This window comes from Peromyscus maniculatus, chromosome 11, assembly GCF_049852395.1.
Source record: "Peromyscus maniculatus bairdii isolate BWxNUB_F1_BW_parent chromosome 11, HU_Pman_BW_mat_3.1, whole genome shotgun sequence".
In the NCBI taxonomy this organism is placed as follows: Eukaryota; Metazoa; Chordata; class Mammalia; order Rodentia; family Cricetidae; genus Peromyscus; species Peromyscus maniculatus.
Window position 1 is genome coordinate 70,303,701 of NC_134862.1, and position 14,943 is coordinate 70,318,643.

The 14,943-nt window shown below is 40.6% G+C and overlaps 1 protein-coding gene across 6 annotated transcripts in view; it reads left to right on the forward strand.

Moving 5' to 3' along the window:
* Positions 1-14,943, forward strand: part of Slc9c2 (solute carrier family 9 member C2 (putative)) — a 58,154-nt gene that overhangs the window by 16,162 nt on the left and 27,049 nt on the right. For all 6 annotated transcript variants that reach the window (XM_042258421.2, XM_076547821.1, XM_042258419.2 and 3 more), the window contains 7 exons: positions 1,974-2,117; positions 4,830-4,998; positions 7,156-7,237; positions 8,349-8,512; positions 9,845-9,964; positions 11,748-11,845; positions 12,964-13,083. In XM_042258421.2, coding sequence (XP_042114355.1) covers positions 1,974-2,117; positions 4,830-4,998; positions 7,156-7,237; positions 8,349-8,512; positions 9,845-9,964; positions 11,748-11,845; positions 12,964-13,083 — 897 coding nt within the window. The remainder of the gene's footprint in view (positions 1-1,973; positions 2,118-4,829; positions 4,999-7,155; positions 7,238-8,348; positions 8,513-9,844; positions 9,965-11,747; positions 11,846-12,963; positions 13,084-14,943) is intronic.

Here is a 14,943-nt window from a genome sequence, read left to right on the forward strand (position 1 = left end):
ATACCTTAACCTTGACTTTTCCCATGAACATCTGTTCAGTGTAAAAGTTGTTTTGAAATAGTGTCATTCTTATATTTTTGGGTGTTTAAATTATCCTATAAAAATAAATACCAGTGATAGAGAATAGTACTTTTTTTTTATTTTTGACAAAATGAAACAAAATTGGTACCTATAACTTTTATTACTTCAATGTGTTTGTGAATGAAGCTTGGGACTAACTGGCTTATAAGGTTTATTGCTTGATGTAGCAACTGAGCTTGGATATGATCTTGAGACTGGCCATGCTGTCTTTCAACATTATTGTAATTCCTCATTCTATTCACTTAATTGTTTATTCTTTCACTTAAGCCACTAATCTTTTTCCGCCTGCTATGGCCTGGCTGTTGAATTTTAAGCCTGAGGCAATGGGAATAAGACATTTTCCAAAGAACAAATAAGCAAAAAACAAACACCAACAAACAAACCAAACCAAAGCAAACCCATGCTATTGTTAAGTGGCATACTTGTATATATACAAAAGCTAATGGTAAGTATTCTGAAATTACGTATTTTTGGGTCCTATTATATGCAAAGGCATTGTTAGACCCTATGGAGATATTTTTCAAAGCATTCAACTCATCAGTTATTCTATGACAGCTGAGAGCTAAGCAGTGGGGTTTGAGGTCCCACATTCATACTTTCCTCCACAGCAGCTCTGAGTGGCTTGGATCAGGAGATAGGAATCACTCAGAGAGTCACACTGTGTGCTAATTATATGAGATAACATGCTTTATCTGCAGCTAAAATCCAGCTTCCTAATACTTGAGAGTCACTGTGAGGGGATTAGTTCTGGGGCAGAACAGCTGAAAGTCCCGGGAGAGGGAATCAAGAGGAGGTAGAATCTGAGATCTGCCTGTAGATGTCAGATCTGGCCCTGACTCATGCAAGCCAGCTTATAGGGCATCATAGGTTTTTCAGAAGCAACCTGAGAGCAACCTATTGCTCTCCCTCGTTTAACTGTGATGGTGCAGGCAATCAGCATTGCAGGGACTCAGAAGAGGTCATGTTTAATAAAGAGCATCAGATGGAGAACACAGGGCAAGAACCAGGTTTCCCAGACTTGCAGGAATTCAGCAGACTGGAGAGCAGACAAGAGAGGCTTTCCGTGGGAACCTGCTCCCACCTTTTGAAGGGGTCTTAGGTGGAGGAGAGAGGAATGAGGAAATATCAGATAGAAAGAGAGACCTAGACGATGAGAAGAAAGACAGAAACACAAGATAGCTTTGAGAGGCCTGGGTCAATACCCAACAGCCTTGTCCTGTTTTGAAAAGGGCTTTTTATAATATGCCGAGGGGAGCGGCAAAAGACCTCCCACTTGCAAGATCAAAGCACACCGTACAGCCAAAAGGAAACCCTTCAAAACACCTCGGAGCCACACCCGTGGTCAAATCATACCATTATGCAACCCTGCTGGGTAAAAGCAAGCTCAGATTCTCTGACCCTGAGTAAGTTCTCACTAGATAGCCTCTGTGGGCTCCCACAGCTTTCCAAAGTAAGGGGAGGAGTATATGCAAGTCCCAGCAGAAGCGGTGAAGGGTATTGCATCATCCTCAGCTGTCACCTAGAGGGACCCAGGGGACTGTTTGTAACCATTCTTGCTCTGGACTTTGAAGTGACAGCTCCAACGTTAGATAAACTGCTGGTTAATCCCGGAGAAATTGGTACACCACCAGCTTGGGGAGGGCTTGTTTTCTCTGCTTTGCTCTTACTGCTGCGTTTTGAGAGGCATTCCTATGAGTTTTGGTGTGATGTAGATAATGATCTGAGTGTCTTAGATTGACAACATACTTTCTCCTGTTGACTGTAACTAGGATGGAGGCCACAGTTTCCACTGAGATAACAGTGTTAGGCATAACATAGATACTTTTATGTGAAAAAGAATATATTTTAAAAGTGCATTGATTAAAGTGTCATTTCCTTTTTATCCGTCCTAGGTTCTTAATAATGTGTTCATCTGCATATGAACATTTGATATATGGTTTCTTTGGCATTGTTGTTGGCTGTGGAGAAATCAAGTATTTCCGATTTCACTCCCTAGTTTTCACTGTCATCTTATACGTAACAGTGAATTTTGCAAGGTAACGATTATATTAAATATAATTTATATTTAAATATATTATATTATTATATATTAAAGTTTCCTTTGCTGGGCTTAGATTATTTTTTTGTGTAAATATGCACTTATGTATTCAGGTGTGTATGTGCATGCATGTGTGTGTGTGTGCATGTGTGTGCACACATGTGGAGGCCTGGGGCTGATGTTGGATGTTTTCCTTTACAACTTTATCTTATTTAAAAGATTTAAAAATTGCATGTTGTTTGTTTATATGTGTTTACACGTACACATATATATTCACATGTTTTGATGTCAGAGGACAAATCACAAGGGCTAATTCCTTCCTTCCACCTTGTAGGTCCTAGGATTGAACTCGGGTTGTCAGACTTGGCAGCAAGTGCCTTTACCTGCTGAGCCCTCTCACTGGCCCGTCCGCAGTCTGAACCTGAACCTGGAGCTCTCTGCTTCAGCTAGACTGACATGCTGGCAGGTCCCAGGGGTATCCCTGTCTGTGCCTACTGAACACTGGGGTTACAGGGACAGACCACTACTTCTGCCTCTTATGTGGGTGCTGGGGATTGAACTCAGGAACTCAGGTCCTTACTCTTGGGTCCCAAGCACTTTGCCAACTGAGTCACCCCTCCAGTCCCCAAGCCTAGATTCTTGAGCCCAGAGTTAGAATCGGAAGCAGTGGAGTCCAGGGAAGAAAATGTCACAGGAAACACGCACTGCTGTCTCGGCCTTGGCAATGGCATGCTGTGCAACCCTGGGAGAGCGTTTTTGTTTTTGTTTTTTTCTTTTCCTGTTTTCTCCTGGAAAAGACTCTCATCAGCCCTGAGTGTGATAGAAACTCGAAGTCATTGGCCTGTCTTGACTGAGTGGAGTTGAGATCTGAAAACAGTTCTATGTGTTGTCAGGTCCTTCTGCTTCAAGGTTAAAGTTAGAGTACCACAGGACAAGATGAATGGCATTCCCCATTCTTGCAGCAATACTGAAGTGTAAGCCAAAAAAACCCTTCCTCTCCATCTTAATTTTTGGTCATGGTGTTTCGTCACAGCAATAGAAACCCTAACTAGATACAAAAGTTTTTGGAAAGATTATATAATAGAACTCAAAAGCTTATGAAGGACTTTGCAGAAGCCTTGAATGTGAAGCAGAATTTGCCTGAGTTAAGTGCATAGTGTACAGGTAATTGTAGACTCTGTTTTGCTAAGTGATAGAAATGATCTAAACTGGTTTGTGTTTTGCTTAGTTGGGAGAACTCATAATTAGTAAATCCACACAGCATTTTTGCTGAGTCTAAAACACGTCTGATTTTACTTTTGCTGAGGATTCATTTGTCCCAAATCATCTGAAGCACAGTATACATATTCTCTTGGTACAGATCCCCTAAAGGTAGATTCTGAGGGGCCGGAGACAGGGCCCAGAGGTGAAGAGCACTGTCTGCTCTTCCAGAGGACCTGGAGTATTTCCCAGCACCCACAAGGCAGCTCACAACAGGCTATAACTCTAAGTCCAGGGGATATAACACCTTCTTTTAGCCTCTGAGGTCACTAGGAATGCGTGTGATACACAGACATACATACAGGCAAAACGTCCATACACATAATAAAATAATGAAAAAAAAGTTAGATTCTGACTTTTGTCACAAGATCCTATTGAAAAGTGGCCTTAAGCCGGGCGGTGGTGGCGCACGCCTTTAATCCCAGCACTCGGGAGGCAGAGGCAGGCGGATCTCTGTGAGTTCGAGGCCAGCCTGGGCTACCAAGTGAGCTCCAGGAAAGGCGCAAAGCTACACAGAGAAACCCTGTCTCGAAAAACCAAAAAAAAAAAAAAAAAAAAAAAAAAAGAAAAGTGGCCTTAAAATAAGCAGAAAAACATTGAAGTATGGGATTCTTTTCTGCCCCATCTTTTTTTTTTGTGTGTGTGTGTAGTGCATATATGTATGCATGTTTTATATGTACGTGGGTGTAGTGGATGTATGTGTATGGGGTGTGCATGCACATGTATATTCACGCATGCTTGTGGGGAAGGCCTGAGGTTGACTTTGAAACGCATCTTTGACTGCCCTTCTTCTGCCTTATTCACTGAGGTAGTCTTTCAGTCAAGCCCCGGGTTAGGCTAGTCTCACAGTTTACTCTGGGAATCTCCTGCCTCTGCCTCCTGAGGCTGGGATTGCAGGTGGGCCACCACACCCACCAGGCATTTACTTGGTTTCTAGTGATCTGAACTCCAGTCCCCACACTTACCTGGCAAGTATTCTCACTACTGAACCATCTCCCCAGACCTAGTATATGATTCTTGTAGGAGGTAAAGAAAAATTTTGTTTGGTTAAGTTTATAAATGTGTCTATAGGAGTTTCGGTTGTTTTTTCGGGGGAGGCGAGGAGTCTGATCAATACTTCTTCCAATTCCAGTTTCTCAGTCATTTTATAGTTTGTCACAGAATAGATGATCTTGTCAAGATGCTTTGGAGAACTGTCCATATAGGAATTTACTACCTAACTGTAAATTATACATGTGTGTTAGTGATAAGTCTTTATGTTGTGTAGAATTTCTCCTACTATGCACATGCTATAGTGTATGCAAACTTCAGATTAGCTCCAATGCCTTCTTGATAACCTCTGCTGTTTTTGCATTCTTAAAAGTTTCGTGCTGAGTACACGATTTGAACCACGAACAACATTACTGGATGGTGTACGTTTTACTTATTTATACTGTTTTCCTGCCAACAGGTTGCTTACTGTTATTGTAGTGAGCCCTATTTTGAAGCATTCAAGTTATGAGTATGATTGGCGATGGGGAGTTGTCATCACCTGGTCTGGAATTAGAGGCGTCTTTAGTTTACTCTTGGCTCCTGATATTTATAATTTTTCTGAAAGCAAAATAGAGGCACCACATATGGTAGGGAAAATAATCATGTGCTGTGATTATTTTTATTTACGCATTATTACTTATTTTGTAGCATACTATACCTCATCTTAATGTTAACCAACTTTGAACTAGGTTTTTTTTTTTTTTTTTCAAATGCACTTCTCAGTAGAAAAAGACATTGTCAGAAAAAAGTTCATGTTGGTCATGTGAAAGGGGCCAGCGTTCACATAGTGATTATAAATAGGGTTATTCGTGGGTTTGATTTCCAATCTTGACTCCACCATCCACAGTCTGGCTGACTTTGGGGGATATTCCTCAGCTTCATTGAACATCAGCTTCTAATTGAGGGTTGAAATGATGCTTAGTAAAATAGCTGACGCCTAATAAATGCTCAGTAATAGCCCACAAATGCCATTTTCCCCCAATAGCCATAAGAGAGTGATAATAAAATACCCTCATCTAGAATATTCGAATCCATGTAGCTGCTAGAACAGTATCTGAGATGCTAGTGCTGTGTATACCAAGGGAAGAAAGACTTTATAAATTGTTACATTAAGGATATCCTTTCATCTTCAGACTCATTTAGAAATGTTTGGCTGAAGCCAGGCATGGTGGTACACGTCTTTAGTCCCCTTAGCACTTGGGAAGCAGCAGCGGGCAGATCTCTGTGAGTTCAAAGCCAGCCTGGTTTACATAGAAAGTTCCAAGACATCCATAGCTTTGTAGAGAGACTCTATCTCAAAACAAAACAAAACAAAACAAAACAAAACAAAACAAAACAAAACAAAACAAAACAAAACAAAACAAAACAAAACAAAACAAAACAAAACAAAACAAAACAAAACTAGCTGAAGACTTTGTGATTTGTAGTGGGGGGAAAAAACAAACCTGATTTCCTTTCCTCTCTTTCTCCACGTCTTGGACTAGCTGTGGATTGTAGCAGTCTGGAGGTCTAGTGCCAAAGCAGACACCCCAGATACATGCTGACAGTGCGACAGATAAGCCTCGTCATTTGTTTATTTGTTTCTGCAGTGCTGGTGGTCAGACCTCGGGCCTTGCACATGCTAAGCAAACACGTTAGCATAACCTTAGTCCCCGCACCTCAGTATATATGGCAGTACTGAACGAGGTAGAGAAGTTTCTAGAAATCTCCAGGACCAATTTCTCACAACTTGCCCCATGAAATACACTTCAGATCTTTTCCTGGAAGGAGCCAACAGCTACGACAGCCACCTTCTCATTTGCTGAGGAATCTGGAAGTGAATGTCCAGAGCTCCAGATGTTGGACTGGTGACCTGGGAGTTTTCTCTTTGTTGCTATTTCCTTCCTGTCCCAGAGGCCCATGGAGTGCAGATACTTTTTTTTTTTTTTAATATTAGCTGTCAATCTTTTCATTTTGCATGTGGGGAAATCAAAGAAGCTCAAGGGACCAAATTCCCAAAAGAGGACTCACTCCTTTTGATAGAGAATTGTATTCCTTCCCAGGTCTTTCCACAGATTCAGATCTGTGGGTTTGGTCTGGGAATTAATCTGGAGTCGAAGAAAGTCCTGTGGTTTCACAGAGACATTAAAGGCCCTTCTATATCCCAAAGGAGAAGCACAACAACCAATAGCTTAGCCTCTCAGATTCTTTTCTATGCAATGAATTGGCCAAAAATCAGACTGTTAGTTAGTGAACTGTTAGTTAACATTTGGGTATTATTTTACAGTGTTTCCCAAGTCTGCACGACATTAAGAGTCTTCCCGGTTATACTCCAAATCTATAGTTCTGCTCTCTAGGCAGGCGCCTGGGAGTCAAAATGTTTGACAAGTACCTTGGATAACTCTGATCGATTTGGGGAAATGTTTTGGAGGAGATATTGCTATTAACTTCATTTTCACTGAAGGGCACTGGGGCTCTTAGGGGTCAGCTGGCACAAAGCACTGGAAAGATCTGTCTCTCAGTGTCCTTAGCCCAGAATATACAGGATTAGTCATTTTTTCCTTATGTAAATTGAAAGTTAATTTCTGCCCCAGGGTAATATGGCCAAACAGTGTCAAAAACATCCCTTTTGCTTTAACTTATCAGAGACAGAATTTAAAAATATAGATTGAGTTAGAATTTTTTCAGGTGGTTAAATGAACATTGTTCACCCCTGGGAAGAATACTTGATATTTCGCTCTAACATCTCTATGTTTTGTTTTTAGTTTATATTCTATATACAAGTAATATCATTATTGACAACAGGAATAAATTCACACATGATGCTTCGATCAGCCAAGACATTAGGTAAAGTGTATGTATTATTGAGAGGTTTATTGGAGAGAAAATGCAAATAGAGTATTAATGGAGTGTTGTATAGACATTTCTTATGGAGTACAGGAATCGGCTTAGAAATTACTTATTTTCATTAGTGGATTGTATTTAGATAATTCACTAATTGCAATATTGGTTCATATAATTTAATAGAAACCGAGTGAATGAAGTCTTTAAAAGGACAGAAGTTTTCCTTTCTGCCAGCATGTCTAGAATAACAGGGTGATTCTGCTGTGCCGGGTTGTCCAGAGACCTGGGTTCTGTTTCTCTTACCGTTTCCCTATTCCCTAGGTTGCCTTTGTGCTTGTAGGGTAGAAACGGCTCATTACTGCAGTCTAACTAACACCAGAGAAACCGCTCATGTTCACAGTCTGATCAACTAGCAACAATACATTGGGATGTAGGAACTGGAGGACATCTTTATGGACAAACAAATCATTTCCATACACATTCCATAGGCTGGAACTTAACTACACGAGACACAGGAGTGACAGAACCTGGAAACATTTGATTTTTTCTGGCCGGCCATGTTCTTAGTCAAAAGTCAGGGATTCTATTGGCAAGAGGATGAAGAAGAGAATGGACATTGGGAGATACTTCCCAAGTGCTGCTATAGCTGCCCATCTCCAAAAGAAATTTGAATTCAAAGACAAAAATATATGTAGATACAGCCGGGCGGTGGTGGCGCACGCCTTTAATCCCAGCACTCGGGAGGCAGAGCCAGGTGGATCTCTGTGAGTTCGAGGCCAGCCTGGACTACCAAGTGAGTCCCAGGAAAGGCGCAAAGCTACACAGAGAAACCCTGTCTCGAAAAACCAAAAAAAAAAAATATATATATATATATATATATATATATATATATGTAGATACAATGAAATCACAAATGGGAACGTTTAATGACATCTAAGAGGAATTTGAAGCTATTTATAATATAATTACTTGAGAATAGTGAAATAACAAATAAACATATCCAGTAGAGAAATAAAGTCAGATTATTGGTAGCAGTGGGGTTGAGGAGAGAAGTGGAAGCTGGGCTGGGTACCATGCTAAAGTCTTCTTCTTCTTCTTCTTTTTTAAATCACAGGTTTGTGTGCTCTCTCCCTCCCAAGACAAATTGCTGTTCGAAATGCCATTCAACACATACAGCAGATTATACGGAACACAATAACTTTATATAAGACAGAAAAAACTTTGACAAACGTTAACTGGGATATAGTAGAAGAAAAAGCAGATATCGAATACAATCCTGTGAGTTGATATACACAATGATAGTCTTAATTTCCCTCTCTGGGTCTTCCTGTTTTTCTTGACTCAATATTAAAAACATGATTCTGGGGTTGGAAAGATAGCTGAATGGGTAGAGCGCTTGTCACGCAAGCATTGGAATCTGAATTTGAGTCCCAGAACATACATAGAAAAGCCTGGTGTGATGACCTGCTCATAATAGCAGTGCTGCGGAGCCCTAGAGTTCACAGAACAGCCATTTTAGCCTAATCTGTGAGCTCCTGCTTCTAGTGATAGACTCTGTCTCAAAAGTTGAATGTCTAAAATTGTCAAAGAACAAATTTAACTAGTAAAAATACCTTTGAAAAGTAAAACATAAAAAACCAAATCAAAGTAGCCATTCTGAGGTTGATCTCTGTCCTCCACACACATGTGCACACATGTATGTACACACACACAAACCTACATCTGTATACATGCACATACACACAAGCCGGATTCTACTACCTAAATGCTAGAAAATAGAGGGGAAATTTTATTAGCTTTGATGTTCTGGTGAAGCAACTTCTTTGAATTATGTCCCTGAAAAGAAAGTCTTTGTGATTGGCCTTTCTATCAGATAGATACAAGGAGAGTGGATGTCTGTTCAAAATGACTGGTTGAATTCCAAGCAATGACCTCTGCCAAGATGATGCCTCCAATAGGTTGAGATCCTGAGGGATCTCTCCCTCTGTATTATAAAAAGCAGAAAATACAAGCGGACATAGAAAGTAGTAAAGTATAGACAAATTTGGAGGATAAATTGGCCTCTAAATATCCCAAAGGAATATATCCTTCATGGCAATTGAAAACAATAGTCTCATATATATTGTGGTGGCTTGAAAGCAAATGTCCCCCCAAAGGGAGTGGCGTTATTAGGAGGTGTGACATTGTTGGGGTGGGTGTGGTCTTACTCAAGGAAGTGTGTCACTGTGGAGGCAGGCTTTGAGGTCTCATATATATATGCTCAAGCCACACACAGTGTCTCAGTTCACTTCCTGAGTTCACTACTACAAGAGGTAGAATTCTCAGCTCCTTCTCCAGCACCATGTCTGTCTATATGCCATTATCATAATGGACGAAACCTCTAAAACTGTAAGCCACCTATTAAGTGTCTTCCTTTATAAGAGTTGCGGTGGTCATATTGTCTCTTCGTAGTAATAGAAACCCTAACTAAGACACATATGGCAAAGCATTATCCCAGTTACACGTAGCTCATCACTGTAGCAATTCTGAGTGAGTTACTAAAACCTTTGTTAAGTACAGTGTTTACCCCGCCTCAACCAGCTTTACTTATTTTTATCTTTGTCTCTTTAGATTTTAAAGCAGACTCACACTGTTCCGATTACCCATATTCTCCATGGTTCAAGCGAGGAATTCGCAACAGATGAAGTCTTAATAGAACAGGCCAGATTGCATGTAGCTATAATACAAATGGTTGGTATTATTCAAACAATATTATTTTTTTTGTCTCACATGCCTTTAATCCATATGATTTGGAGGTGATTATAAAACCTTTTTGTTTTCTGATATAGTCTATCAACTGTCAAAATTAGTGTTTGTGTTACGAAAATTTATTTATTTTTTTGGTGTGTGTGTGTGTGTGTGTGTGTGTGTGTGTGTGTGTGTGTGTGTGTGTGTATGTTTGTACATGTATGTGAAGGCCAGAAGCTGATAATGAGTGTCTTTCTCAATTGCTCTCCACCTTATTTTTGGAGACAGTATATCTTACTGAACCTGGAGCTTGCTGATTTGGCTAGACTAGCTGGCCAGCAAGCTCTAGGGATCCTTCTGTCTCCACCTCCCCATTGCTGGGAGTACAGGCTGGAGCTGAGCTGAACCTGACCTTTCACATGGATGCTGAGAATCCAAACTCCGGTTACTATAATTCATACTAAAAGTTGAACAAAACCAAGCCTTCCTTCCTCGGGCTTTGTATTCAAGTCACAAACATTTTGTTTCTAAGACTAGTAAGTTTTAAGTGACTAGTAAGTCACTTTATGGGCTCTTTAAATAGTTGAAAGGTTTTGTTTTGTTTTTTGAGACAAGGTCTCACTAGGTAGCCCAAGCTGATCTTGAACTTGTGATTCTTCCGTTTCAGCCTCCCAGGTGCTGGGATCACAGGTTTGTGTCACCACACTGTAGCATAAATCTTAAAAAGTCTTATTAATAAGATCAAACCTGAGGCCAGGTATTGGGGTGAACACTAAAAGATCAGAGAGACAGAACAAGCCACAGCCACCTCACCTTGGCAATTCCTCAGCTGATCCTGTTTCCTCAGACTGGAAGCCTCTCAGTCCTCATCCAAATAGATCTCAGCTAAACTGCTGCTCAAAAGCCTAAAAGCTTAACCAGCTCTAGTTCCTGGTTTTCACACCTTTTATACCTTTCTGCTTTCTGCCATCACTTCCTGGGATTAAAGGCTCTTATTACCGCGCCTGGCTGTTTCCAGTGTGGCTTTGAACTCACAGAGATCCAGACGGACCTCTGCCTCTGGAATGCTAGGATTAAAGGCATATGTGCCACCATTTTCTGACCTCTATATCTAGTGGCTGTTCTGTTCTCTGACTCCAGATAAGTTTATTGGGGTGCACAATATTTTGGGGAACACAATATCACCACACCACACACAGCCGAAACTGCTTTGACAGAATTTAAGGCACTGAGTTTCTCTTAAATGAGATTCCCCGAGCTGCTTATTTAACATCTCATAGTGTAATAAGTTGATCAAACCCATGGCGTACCAAAGCTGACTACTGGGGTTAGTAATTATAGTGTGAGTTATATAAGGACCAAGAAGCATACAATGGGGGCTGGCAAGCCAGCTGCTCAGTGGGTAAAGGCACTTGTCATCTTGCCCAAAGTCCTGAGTTCTATCCCTTAAATCCCCTTAGTGGAGGAAAGAACTAATTCCTCCAAATTATCTTCTGACCTCCTTGTGCTCACACATACAATAAATAAATGTAAAAACAATGAAAAAATTGTAAGAGAAGCATAAGTTATTTCTATGCTTTTTTCTTTTAAAGCAAGGTTTCACTGCAGCTCAGGTGGGCCTGGAACTCATGACAGTCCTCCTGTCTCTCAAGTGCTGGGGTTACAGGTGTGCGCCACAGGTCTCAGCCCTTCCATTAATGCTTTGGTTCTTTGTAATTTTTACTTAAGTATGAATGCATGTAAATATTTATAAGTATAAAATATTAAAACATAAAACCTGTTTTAGAGTAGCTTTGAAAAGCAATGTAACGATGGAATCCTTGGAGTAGAGGCAGCCCGAATATTAATTGGTGCAACCAAAAGCTACTGCCCCATCCACGGAAAGTAAGTGAGACACTTCTTTAATTGCATTTTCCCAAATTAGATGATTATGTGACTACGAACAAAGTAAGCATTAAATGTCTGGATTAACTCATCTATCATCCCATCGGTCTACATCTATTTGTCCACCTGTATATTCATTCATCTATCCAGTAACAATTTTTTCTTTCTTCTCACTCCCTGTCCTTTCCCTTCCCTCCACCTTCCTACCTTCTCTCCCTTCCTTCCTCCTTTTATTCCCCTCTTCCTCCTTTTCTTTTGAATGCTGGGTCTTAAGCATGCTAGGTAAACTCTCCTCACTGTCTATATCCCTACCCCCATTTATCTACTTTGAAAGCTCCTCTTCATTCCGCCTCCTGCCCTCGTGACTTTCATAACTTTGGAGATGATCAGGCTTAGGTAAGAGACAAGGGAATCCATGAATGAGAATCTATATAGCTTTAACGGCTCTTATAATTATTTTGCTTTTATATCATATTCTCTAAGTTATGGGAAAAAGTACAGCAGCCTGGATCTTGTTCACAGATTGCTCTCCAGGGATGGAGAGTGAGCTCTGGAGGAGCTGGCCTAAATGATGGTATTGCTAGATGCAATGCAGTGTGGTGGGGAAAGCCCAGCGTCTTAGAGATGTATCAATATCGTGTCACTGTCCTGGCAAGCATTACTGAGTGGATGATCTGAGACAAAGCTGAGTCAGTGGTAGCAATTCCAGCTAGGTGGTCATTAATGTTTCTGCAGTCTGGAAACCTCTGTGGGAGATCTGTCATTGGCCTGGGAGATTACAGTTGGGAAAGCGGGGCATTCAATTGCCTTTTGTGTCAGGGGACATGAGACAGAAGGAAGCTTAATTCCAGAACTCCTAAAAGGGCTCGTCTAGAGAATTTGAATTAGTTTCTGTCTCAGGTCAGGAAGAGTTCTGGGAACAGGGGCACAGGAGTCTCAGACTAAAAATGTTACTAAAACATGAACTAGACCAAGTGGACAGATGATTAAGTGCAGGAGGTAAAGGCTGAGAAAGCATATTTGGTAAGTCCACAGTAAATTAATATTTAGTATATCATCCCCCCTTTTATTGTCCTGAGATACTGTTTTTTAACAACACATATGTATATTTTTCTTAGATTCATGAGTATTTCTGATGTTTCAACTTATGTGAGAGATAGAAGTTGGCTTATAAAGTTTAAAAACATGTTAACTTACTTGGAATATCACAAAGAAAAGATACTTTTCAGTATACCTGGGTAAGTATTATGAACCTCTAAGAGCAGTGTACTCAGAATATCACCATCTCAACATTTTTAGAGTAGATCACACCATTTAAACTAATTTTGTGGCAGATGTTTACAGGTTAAGTGGTGTCTGAACAGTCACCTGTTTGCCACTTCTATTCTGTCTTAACTTCTTTGTCATCCTTATAAAAGAAAACGATGGCATTTTAGGGCTAGCTTATACCATGTTTCTTGCACTACTCATCTGGTTAGAGGATTGAGCAAGGGCCAGCCATACCTACAATGGGGTGAATCTAGCTCAGTGCAACTTCGTTTGTAGAATAAGATCGTTGTATCAATCTCTAAAATTAAGGAAAAAAAATCAATGCTACCTTAAGAATGCCTATTACTGATTTTCTAAGATATTATAAAATACACATTTTGCTTAGCTTAGGTAGAGTTTTTACTTTGCTATATAGACTGTGAACTTATATAATTTTTAGAGCAGGAAAACAACTTTTTTTTTCCAACAGAGGATGTCAAAACAAGAACATCCTGGGAATAGTTTTTGCTTTCTTCCATCGAATAAATTTAAAGAGAACATAAAAAAATTAAACCCCTAGCATCTCAACATATGTTCAGCAGTATTCGTTTCTTTTCTCATTGCTGTGGGATCCTGGACATGAAGCAACTCAAGGGAGACTCATTTTGGCTCACAGTTTGAGGGTCATAGGCCATCATGGCAGAGGAAGGGTGACCCTGGGAGAGTAAGGCTGCTTGTTCAGATCTGGGCAGACCAGGAAGCAGTGAGAGGTGAATGTCTGTCTGTCTGTCTGTCTGTCTGTCTGTCTGTCTGCCCCCCTCTCTTTATCCCTTTCCCTCCCTCCCTGTTCTGCAAGCCACAGTGCTGTGTGTTTATGATTCCAACAACCATGTCATATCCAGAAGATAGCTCTGCACCACATTCTTCTCCATCCTTTGGTTCCTGCAATCCTTGTACCTCTCTTCCAAGATGTTCCTTGAGCCTCAGAGGAGGTGACATAAATGTTCCATTTGAGGCCAAGCACTCAGCAGTGCCTTATTCTCATCATTTTGACCAGTCACGAGTCCCACTCGGACTGTGGCCCACTGTAAAAGATGCCCCTTTGACGAAGGCTGACAGCTGTTGGAGTTTTTGGGTATTCACATATATATTTGGAAGGCAGTTTAACTACATGTCCATTTGACAAAAAATCAGCTGCAGGTCCACTGTAAGGATTGTGAGCTCCCTAGCCATGGGCCTTATGGCCAGATCTACAGTGGCAGGCATATATTCCTTCCAGGGGAATGAGCCTCAAATCTAATCAAGATGTGGTTATTTCTCTCAGAGCATCCATGCCAATATTGAACCATTGGGCATATCGTGCCAGGCAGTTCAGCACAGAAACCCTCAAGGTCTACAGATGCATGTGACTATTGATGCCTTTTCTCTGTTGACAGCCTATATAGCACCTTCCATCACTATGAATGTGAACCAGCAGGGAGGAAGCTTCCAGCTCAGTTTCAGCCTCATTTCTCTGTGTTCTTTATTCAGAGTGTGTGTTGTCTTCAGCAATAAGGACTTAGAGTATCTATTTCTAGTGGTTAAGCAAGAGCAATGCCAACAGCCTGTGTTGTTTTGGAAGCCTCTGAGAGCTACCAAGGCAATAAGTCAGAAGGACAGAATTCCATGTTCAAGGTGTTTCTTAATTCAATCAAGCAGGCCAAGTAAATAGCCTCTTCTGTGCAGCTTTATTTCCGACAGGTTAGAAAGTTTTAAAAAATGAATATGGTAATTGTTGAACATTTTTCCCATTTAAAAATTTTAAACAATGCTGATGAGTAACACATTTTCCTCTACATTTATTGTTTCTT